The sequence below is a fragment of the Bombina bombina genome, chromosome 1 (genome assembly GCF_027579735.1).
Source record: "Bombina bombina isolate aBomBom1 chromosome 1, aBomBom1.pri, whole genome shotgun sequence".
Taxonomy (NCBI): domain Eukaryota; kingdom Metazoa; phylum Chordata; class Amphibia; order Anura; family Bombinatoridae; genus Bombina; species Bombina bombina.
Genome location: NC_069499.1, coordinates 10,665,626 through 10,676,111, shown reverse-complemented (window position 1 = coordinate 10,676,111; position 10,486 = coordinate 10,665,626). Strand labels below are relative to the sequence as shown.

At 50.3% G+C, this 10,486-nt stretch overlaps 1 protein-coding gene across 1 annotated transcript; it reads right to left on the bottom strand.

Annotated features, from left to right (window-relative positions):
* Nucleotides 1-5,716: 5,716 nt before the first annotated feature.
* Nucleotides 5,717-10,253, bottom strand: FOS (Fos proto-oncogene, AP-1 transcription factor subunit). The gene is made up of 4 exons (XM_053688997.1): nucleotides 9,824-10,253; nucleotides 8,168-8,380; nucleotides 7,356-7,463; nucleotides 5,717-7,135 (listed from the first exon to the last, which is right to left on the bottom strand). Exons 1-4 carry the CDS (start codon nucleotides 9,962-9,964, stop codon nucleotides 6,533-6,535), a joined length of 1,065 nt encoding a protein of 354 aa, XP_053544972.1. The 5' UTR covers nucleotides 9,965-10,253; the 3' UTR covers nucleotides 5,717-6,532.
* Between the last annotated feature and the right edge of the window lie 233 nt (nucleotides 10,254-10,486).

The following is a 10,486-nucleotide window of genomic DNA, read 5'->3' as shown; positions in this document are numbered from 1 at the left end:
ACATACCCAGCTGTGTGCCCCCAGTCACATCACATACCCAGCTGTATGCCCCCAGTCACATCACATACCCAGCTGTATGCCCCCAGCAGTCACATCACATACCCAGCTGTATGCCCCCAGCAGTCACATCACATACCCAGCTGTGTGCCCCCAGTCACATCACATACCCAGCTGTATGCCCCCAGCAGTCACATCACATACCCAGCCGTGTGCCCCCAGTCACATCACATACCCAGCTGTGTGCCCCCAGTCACATCACATACCCAGCTGTATGCCCCCAGCAGTCACATCACATACCCAGCTGTATGCCCCCAGCAGTCACATCACATACCCAGCTGTGTGCCCCCAGTCACATCACATACCCAGCTGTATGCCCCCAGCAGTCACATCACATACCCAGCCGTGTGCCCCCAGTCACATCACATACCCAGCTGTGTGCCCCCAGTCACATCACATACCCAGCTGTATGCCCCCAGCAGTCACATCACATACCCAGCCGTGTGCCCCCAGTCACATCACATACCCAGCTGTGTGCCCCCAGTCACATCACATACCCAGCTGTATGCCCCCAGCAGTCACATCACATACCCAGCCGTGTGCCCCCAGTCACATCACATACCCAGCCGTATGCCCCCAGTCACATCACATACCCAGCTGTGTGCCCCCAGTCACATCACATACCCAGCTGTGTGCCCCCAGTCACATCACATACCCAGCTGTGTGCCCCCAGTCACATCACATACCCAGCTGTGTGCCCCCAGTCACATCACATACCCAGCTGTGTTCCCCCAGTCACATCACATACCCAGCTGTATGCCCCCAGTCACATCACATACCCAGCTGTGTGCCCCCAGTCACATCACATACCCAGCTGTGTGCCCCCAGTCACATCACATACCCAGCCGTGTGCCCCCAGTCACATCACATACCCAGCTGTATGCCCCCAGCAGTCACATCACATACCCAGCTGTGTGCCCCCAGTCACATCACATACCCAGCTGTGTGCCCCCAGTCACATCACATACCCAGCTGTGTGCCCCCAGTCACATCACATACCCAGCTGTGTGCCCCCAGTCACATCACATACCCAGCTGTGTGCCCCCAGTCACATCACATACCCAGCTGTATGCCCCCAGTCACATCACATACCCAGCTGTGTGCCCCCAGTCACATCACATACCCAGCTGTCTGCCCCCAGTCACATCACATACCCAGCCGTGTGCCCCCAGTCACATCACATACCCAGCTGTATGCCCCCAGCAGTCACATCACATACCCAGCTGTGTGCCCCCAGTCACATCACATACCCAGCTGTGTGCCCCCAGTCACATCACATACCCAGCTGTATGCCCCCAGTCACATCACATACCCAGCCGTGTGCCCCCAGTCACATCACATACCCAGCTGTATGCCCCCAGCAGTCACATCACATACCCAGCTGTATGCCCCCAGTCACATCACATACCCAGCTGTATGCCCCCAGTCACATCACATACCCAGCTGTATGCCCCCAGTCACATCACATACCCAGCTGTGTGCCCCCAGTCACATCACATACCCAGCTGTGTGCCCCCAGTCACATCACATACCCAGCTGTATGCCCCCAGCAGTCACATCACATACCCAGCTGTGTGCCCCCAGTCACATCACATACCCAGCTGTATGCCCCCAGTCACATCACATACCCAGCCGTGTGCCCCCAGTCACATCACATACCCAGCCGTGTGCCCCCAGTCACATCACATACCCAGCTGTATGCCCCCAGCAGTCACATCACATACCCAGCTGTGTGCCCCCAGTCACATCACATACCCAGCTGTATGCCCCCAGTCACATCACATACCCAGCCGTGTGCCCCCAGTCACATCACATACCCAGCTGTATGCCCCCAGCAGTCACATCACATACCCAGCTGTGTGCCCCCAGTCACATCACATACCCAGCCGTGTGCCCCCAGTCACATCACATACCCAGCTGTGTGCCCCCAGTCACATCACATACCCAGCCGTGTGCCCCCAGTCACATCACATACCCAGCCGTGTGCCCCCAGTCACATCACATACCCAGCCGTGTGCCCCCAGTCACATCACATACCCAGCCGTGTGCCCCCAGTCACATCACATACCCAGCTGTGTGCCCCCAGTCACATCACATACCCAGCCGTGTGCCCCCAGTCACATCACATACCCAGCCGTGTGCCCCCAGTCACATCACATACCCAGCCGTATGCCCCCAGTCACATCACATACCCAGCCGTGTGCCCCCAGTCACATCACATACCCAGCCGTGTGCCCCCAGTCACATCACATACCCAGCCGTGTGCCCCCAGTCACATCACATACCCAGCCGTGTGCCCCCAGTCACATCACATACCCAGCCGTGTGCCCCCAGTCACATCACATACCCAGCCGTATGCCCCCAGTCACATCACATACCCAGCCGTGTGCCCCCAGTCACATCACATACCCAGCTGTATGCCCCCAGCAGTCACATCACATACCCAGCTGTGTGCCCCCAGTCACATCACATACCCAGCTGTGTGCCCCCAGTCACATCACATACCCAGCTGTATGCCCCCAGTCACATCACATACCCAGCCGTGTGCCCCCAGTCACATCACATACCCAGCCGTGTGCCCCCAGTCACATCACATACCCAGCTGTATGCCCCCAGCAGTCACATCACATACCCAGCTGTATGCCCCCAGTCACATCACATACCCAGCTGTATGCCCCCAGCAGTCACATCACATACCCAGCTTTGTGCCCCCAGCAGTCACATCACATACCCAGCTGTGTGCCCCCAGTCACATCACATACCCAGCTGTGTGCCCCCAGTCACATCACATACCCAGCTGTATGCCCCCAGCAGTCACATCACATACCCAGCTGTGTGCCCCCAGTCACATCACATACCCAGCTGTGTGCCCCCAGTCACATCACATACCCAGCTGTGTGCCCCCAGTCACATCACATACCCAGCTGTGTGCCCCCAGTCACATCACATACCCAGCTGTATGCCCCCAGCAGTCACATCACATACTATCTTCAAGCTCAGTACAGAAAAGAAAAAAGATGCTGATGTTCCTTTTGCTGGTTACATTGTTACGGGGATCATTTCTGGTTCAGCAGTAAAAAATTTGCAGTTGCCCTGATCATCCTTTGAGCTGCTGATATCAGAGTATTATTTGTGCACAGATAAGGATTTCCAGTTTGCTTCCGTTTAAAAGCTTTAAAGGGGCGTAATAGTTAACACGAGTATTGGAAAAATGGTTCTAATCTTCTTTTATTTATAAAGCGCCAACAAATTCAGCAGAGCTATCACATTATTAATTAAAGGAATTGTTAAAAGGGACCTGAAACCCAAAAATCATCTTTTATGATTCAGATAGAGATTAAAGGGACAGTCTACGCCAGAATTGTTATTGTTTTAAAAGATAGATAATCCCTTTATTACCCATTCCCCAGTTTTGCGTAACCAACACAGTTATAATAATATACTTTTAACCTCTGTGATTATCTTGTATCTAAGCCTCTGCAAACTGCACCTTTTTTCAGTTCTTTTGACAGACTTGCAGTCTAGCCAATCAGTGCCTGCTCCCAGATAACTTCACGTGCACGAGCACAGTGCTATCTATATGAAATATGTGAACTAACACCCTCTAGTGGTGAAAAAACTGTTAAAATGCAATCTGAAAGAGGTGGGCTTCAAGGTCTAAGAAATTATCATATGAACCTCATAGCTTAAGCTTTCAACTAAGAATACCAAGAGAACAAAGCAAAATTGGTGATAAAAGTAAATTGGAAAATTGTTTAAAATTACATGCTCTATCTGAATCATGAAAGTTTATTTTGGCCTAGACTGTCCCTTTAAACAACTAATTTATTTATATATTAAATTTGCTTAATTTTCTTGTATCCTTTGTTGAAGGAACAGCAATGCACTACTGGGAACTAGCTGAACGGGTGAGCCAATGACAATAGGCATAAATGTGCAACCACCAATCATCAGCTAGCTCCCAATATTGTATTGCTGCTTAATAGGACTTAGATATGCTTATCAACAAAGGAAACTAAAGAGTGATGCAAATGACATAATAGAGGTAAACTGGAAAATTGATTAGAATTGCTGCTCTGTCCGAATCATAAATGTTTAATTGTTTTACTGTCCCTTTAAGGGCTGTTTGCATGAGAGGCTGTGTAGGGCAGACAGACCTGTGAGTCTCACATTCCAGCTTTGACTAGATTTTCCCTTTTATCTTTGTAATAGAATAATTATTTCTAGTAAAACAACTTTGCAATTTCATTATTTATTTTGTCCCCTTTAACCAAGTCTAAAAATTTCGGATTTTTTAATCCTGAAAGCGCTCATAGCAGCTGACAAGTCTAACAGTGCCACATATCTGTATCTAATGTGCAGTTCAGTATCTGTTCTGCTGAAGCCAAACCATGGATATTTTGTTAACACAATGGCAAGCATCATCTTCTGCAGACCCAAGTCTGGATTGTCCCCTCCAAATAATGAAAGGAGTGGGGAAAGTGTAACCATTGAAACAGAATTGCAGCAAACAACGTGTTAATCTGATCTAAGAAACATTCAGACTTTGTTAAAGGGACAGGAAAGGAATTTGCACAATTCAGATAGATAATGTCATTTAAAGGGACATTTCAGACAACATTGGAATCCACATGGATGAATTTCAGTTTTGAATAGAAGCATTTTGTATTATACATTTATTAGCAAACATGCATCTAATATAAAGCTATAGCCGTTTCATACAGTGTTGGTAAACTCTCCCTTTTTAAAATCAGATCCAGAAGGTTAGTGAGATTCTAGATGAATTAAACTCCATCTGTTGTAATGAAGTTGCGCTATAACTTACTTTTTAATAAAGATATTAAATTAAAATACCCCGTAGTCCGCCGGCTCAATTCTTCTGTGAGGGAACAGTTTGAATTGCTGTCCAATCAGCGCTCTAGCTACAACAAAAGTGCCATATGGCGAGAGCGCTGATTAGCAAAAAATACTTGCACTAAAACAGTGATTACTTTTACTAGAAGCATTTTTGCCAGTACATTTGTATTGCAAATATGTTTCTAATCAAAGATCTAATTCATCTATGTGCATTTAAATGTTTATATATATATATATATATATATATATATATATATATATATATATATATATATATATATATATATATATATATATATATATATATATATATATAAATAATAATGTACGTACATATCCTACCCCACAGAAGCTATCTGGTGGCTACACACTTTCTCTTGTCGTTGGCTCAGCAGATATGCATTGCTGCTCTGAAGCTGATTTTAGCTATGCATTTAATCCCTTTGCAGAGGTTAAACACAATTATTTAAAAGAAATAGTTCAACATACTCATATTATGTTTGCACTGTTATATCCCTTTTAGGCTTTAGACATATTGTAATTATATAGACGTCTGACCCTTTAAATATATATTTTTCTTGGCATGGACAAAAATAACAAACAAAACCACCCCCTGTGTAGTTGCTGCTGTCATTTGTATGATGAGATGTATTAATTAAATCATATTAGGCAGTAGAAGTTCCTACTAGACAGTCAGCTGCCCTCACAAATTCCCCATGAACCTCCGTTGTCCTTTTGTCACTCAGCTGCCCATGAAACCACATTTTACTCCAACCTTAACAAAGAGGCACACAAAGCTGCATTTAATGCAAAGAGATTTTATTTAACGTCTTGGTCAAGAAGCAAAATAAAACCTGTTTTAGAATTTTGCTCCAGACGCATGACTTTTATCCGGATATTCAAGGTAAAAAAAAATAAAATAAAAATATAAATATTCTCAAATACATCTTAATAAGTTAAACAATATTGTGTACAAGAAATAAAACGTTTTCATGGAAAACTTGGAAAGACAGACAGAATTACAATCAAACGGAAGATACAGTACGTTCACCATGTGTCCGGCCTCAATGGGTTATTGTATAATATATCCACTATACACCTTGCAATCAGCACCATAACCCTGCATGCTGGCTCAACACACCTAGCCAGCAACACAGGAGTTAAATCAAGAGTATCACAATTAACCCCCTTACTGCCAGCAGCAGCGAGAGGCTGGGGTGAGATGCTTCATGCTACATACTACAGTCTCACAACATGAAATCCATGCCAGGAAGAGATATCACTCCAGTAGAGGTTGGAAGCAGACATGCCTACCCCAACCCAGCACAGGCACAGCCAGGGCACAGATTGGGAAGGGGGGGGGGCATGCGGCAGCTCTCATGCTGTCCTAGCCAAAGCTGTGTGCTCAGTCTTTACTTGAAGAAACGTCTTCTGGGAGTTGCCCACAAGGTGTGAGCTCTTTAGACTAGAGATGCATTAAACACAGTGTACACTTATGGCAGCTAGGCAGCAGTTGGGCCAGTGGAGGTGGTCAGAGTGCCTTATTGCCGTCAGCAGTTACAGTCAAATTGATGGCCCAATTTGCCTTTCCCTGGAGTGGAGGATTAGTTCCAGGATATTACAGGGCCAGCAGGGTAGGGGAGCTCAGGGAGTCGGTGGATTGCTCGTTGCTGCTGCTCCCCCGTCGGTGTGCTGCTCCACAGTTTGGGAAGGGCTCAGACTCCGGGTATGTGAAAACAAAGGATGTAGTGTAGGTGGTACAAGTTGGAGTGCAGGTGACAACAGGTGTGCAAAGAGGTTCCATATCTGCAGATACAGTGTTATACAAAGGCTCCCAGTCTGAGTTGTACAGGGAGCTAGTGAGATCCACGTCTGGGACAGAGCGGGCAGCATCAGATGATCCAGGATGTGGAGAGCTGAATAGGAAATCATCCAGGGGTTCAGCCTTCAGCTCCTTTTCGGGAATGGAAGACTGAGGGAGTCCTAAAGGAAAGAGCGCTTCAGTGGAGGGTTCCTGAGAGCTGGAAGAACATGGAGCATCAGAGAGCAGTCCCAAGTCCAATGTGGATGTCAAGTCTTGGAAGTCACCTTCTAGGTCATGTGGGATTTTGCAGGCTGGTTTGTGAGCTGCCAGGATAAACTCCAGCTTCTCTTTTTCCTTTAGGAGACTGGCTATCTCCGTCTGGAGAGCCGACTTCACGTCCTCCAGATCATCTGTCTCCTGTGGAAAAATAAGAGGATACATGAGCACTGAGGTCAGATGCTGCTAGATAATAACTGTGTCTAGGCTGGTTCTCTTTCTCTCTAGCTGTAGTGAGCGATGCAGAACTAATCTGCCGCTCAGTGTGCTTAGTTTTACTAGGCCAGGGAGGTATTAATTACACAAACGCTAGAATAAGGGCCATAGGAAGAATACTACAAGTAAGAAGTCAGGTACTTACAGACTGTAGTGTGTCGGTCAATTCCCTGCGGCGGTTACGACATTTGGCGGCTGCCATTTTATTCCTTTCACGTCTAACTCTCCTTTTTTCTTCTTCCTCTGGAGAAATCTGAGAAAAGCAAAAAACCAGCATTGTTAGAAATGTAAGAATTGCTTTTGCACTCCCAAAGTAGAACAAATACAGCAAGCTTCCCATACCCAGTAAGCTAGGCCCAGTAACCCACCTCAACAAGCTAGGGTTACAGAGTCCCCTTCCTCTGAGCTAGGCCCAGTTACCCCTCCCTCTGAGCTAGGCCCAGTTACCCCTCCCTCTGAGCTAGGCCCAGTTACCCCTCCCTCTGAGCTAGGCCCAGTTACCCCTCCCTCTGAGCTAGGGCCCAGTTACCCCTCCCTCTGAGCTAGGGCCCAGTTACCCCTCCCTCTGAGCTAGGGCCCAGTTACCCCTCCCTCTGAGCTAGGGCCCAGTTACCCCTCCCTCTGAGCTAGGGCCCAGTTACCCCTCCCTCTGAGCTAGGGCCCAGTTACCCCTCCCTCTGAGCTAGGGCCCAGTTACCCCTCCCTCTGAGCTAGGGCCAGTTACCCCTCCCTCTGAGCTAGGCCCAGTTACCCCTCCCTCTGAGCTAGGCCCAGTTACCCCTCCCTCTGAGCTAGGCCCAGTTACCCCTCCCTCTGAGCTAGGCCCAGTTACCCCTCCCTCTGAGCTAGGCCCAGTTACCCCTCCCTCTGAGCTAGGCCCAGTTACCCCTCCCTCTGAGCTAGGCCCAGTTACCCCTCCCTCTGAGCTAGGGCCAGCTGCTTGGATGTGACAGTTACCTGTTCAGCTTTTCCTCTCCTGCCCAGGTTCTGGCCTCTGCCTGATCCTTTCACAACTCCAGTTCGGCTGTAGGTGGTGCTATAGGGGTGAGCTCGGGACTGTGAGGGGGCCATAGATATCAGGGCAGGCTGTACCAGCCACTGCAGGTCAGGGCAAGTAGAGATAGCAGTAACTGTTGGAACAAAGCTGCTGCTGGAATCTGTACAATAATCCTGCAAAGAAACAAAAACAAAGCAAGGTCAGTATAAGTTGCAGGATGCATAGAGCAGTGCACACTATACTTGGGGGGGGGGGGGGACAGTGCACACTATACTTGGGGGGGGGGGGGGACAGTGCACACTATACTTGGGGGGGAGGGGGACAGTGCACACTATACTTGGGGGGGGGGGGGGGGGACAGTGCACACTATACTTGGGGGGGGGGCACAGTGCACACTATACTTGGGGGGGGGGGGCACAGTGCACACTATACTTGGGGGGAGGGGACAGTGCACACTATACTTGGGGGGGGGGGGCACAGTGCACACTATACTTGGGGGGAGGGGACAGTGCACACTATACTTGGGGGGGGGGGGGGACAGTGCACACTATACTTGGGGGGGGGGGGGGACAGTGCACACTATACTTGGGGGGGGGGGACAGTGCACACTATACTTGGGGGGGGGGGACAGTGCACACTATACTTGGGGGGGGGGACAGTGCACACTATACTTGGGGGGGGGGGGACAGTGCACACTATACTTGGGGGGGGGGGGCACAGTGCACACTATACTTGGGGGGGGGGCACAGTGCACACTATACTTGGGGGGGGGGGACAGTGCACACTATACTTGGGGGGGGGGGACAGTGCACACTATACTTGGGGGGGGGGGGACAGTGCACACTATACTTGGGGGGGGGGCACAGTGCACACTATACTTGGGGGGGGGGGCACAGTGCACACTATACTTGGGGGGGGGGGCACAGTGCACACTATACTTGGGGGGGGGGGACAGTGCACACTATACTTGGGGGGGGGGGCACAGTGCACACTATACTTGGGGGGGGGGGGGACACAGTGCACACTATACTTGGGGGGGGGGGGGACAGTGCACACTATACTTGGGGGGGGGGGCACAGTGCACACGATACTTGGGGGGGGGGGGGACACAGTGCACACTATACTTGGGGGGGGGGGCACAGTGCACACTATACTTGGGGGGGGGGGGACACAGTGCACACTATACTTGGGGGGGGGGGGACAGTGCACACTATACTTGGGGGGGGGGCACAGTGCACACTATACTTGGGGGGGGGGGACAGTGCACACTATACTTGGGGGGGGGGGGACAGTGCACACTATACTTGGGGGGGGGGCACAGTGCACACTATACTTGGGGGGGGGGGGGACAGTGCAACTGACAGCAGCAGCTCAGTAATTACTCTTGGGAGCCGCATTTCCAATCCCAGCACATAAGACATTGAGACAAAAATAGCTCTGACGTCACTAGTGACGCAGGAGCCGCTGTGGAGTCTCCTCAATGAACTGTGGATTTTTATCAATGAAGCCGCTTTACACACAGGGGGCGGGGGACGGGCACAGGCGCTGGGCACGGGGAATAGTGCACATAGGGCACAACGTGCACAACACTAACTAGTTACACATTAGGTACTGACCTGCGGGGTGACCGGAGAGCTGACGCTGGAGAAGGACGTGTCCGGGGACGGGTAGTAGGTCAGGCTGTCCCCGGCTGGAGAGGCGCTGCTGCATCGGGAAGAGGCTGCCTCGTACTCGGTGCTACTGAATCCGTGATACATAGCTCTGCTGTCAATATAAGTTGTGCCCGGCTCTCAGATCCGTGTGCCCGGCTGTCAGATCCGTGTGCCCGGCTCTCAGATCCGTGTGCCCGGCTGTCAGATCCGTGTGCCCGGCTGTCAGATCCGTGTGCCCGGCTCTCAGATCCGTGTGCCCGGCTGTCAGTAAAAGTTGTGCCCGGCTGTCAGATCCGTGTGCTCTGCTGTCAATATAAGTTGTGCCCGGCTGTCAGATCCGTGTGCTCTGCTGTCAATATAAGTTGTGCCCGGCTGTCAGCTGTATCCGTGCACTAAGAGGTCTCAGGCTGTCACTGCAGGTACAAGCGACTGCTTCACCTTTTATACGATTTCTTATGAATGAATTGACGTCACTAGCACCGCCCATTCTTGGCTGGCTCGCTAAAACAAGAGGGGTGATGCTTCTATCTTTGCCCCCCAGTGCTCACTGTCCTGCCCCCTGTCACCACGTTACCTGCGGCAAAAACACAGACTAAGCAATAATCACAAAAGCTCCTGCAGGCACCC

Coding starts and splice junctions, on each gene's coding strand:
- FOS (XM_053688997.1), bottom strand. CDS start 9,964: ATGTATCACGGATTCAGTAGCACCGAGTACGAGGCAGCCTCTTCCCGA. Junction 7,464..8,167: donor GGAGAGGAAAAGCTGAACAG/GTAACTGTCACA, acceptor TGCTTTTCTCAG/ATTTCTCCAGAGGAAGAAGA. Junction 7,136..7,355: donor TGACCGACACACTACAGTCT/GTAAGTACCTGA, acceptor ATTTTTCCACAG/GAGACAGATGATCTGGAGGA.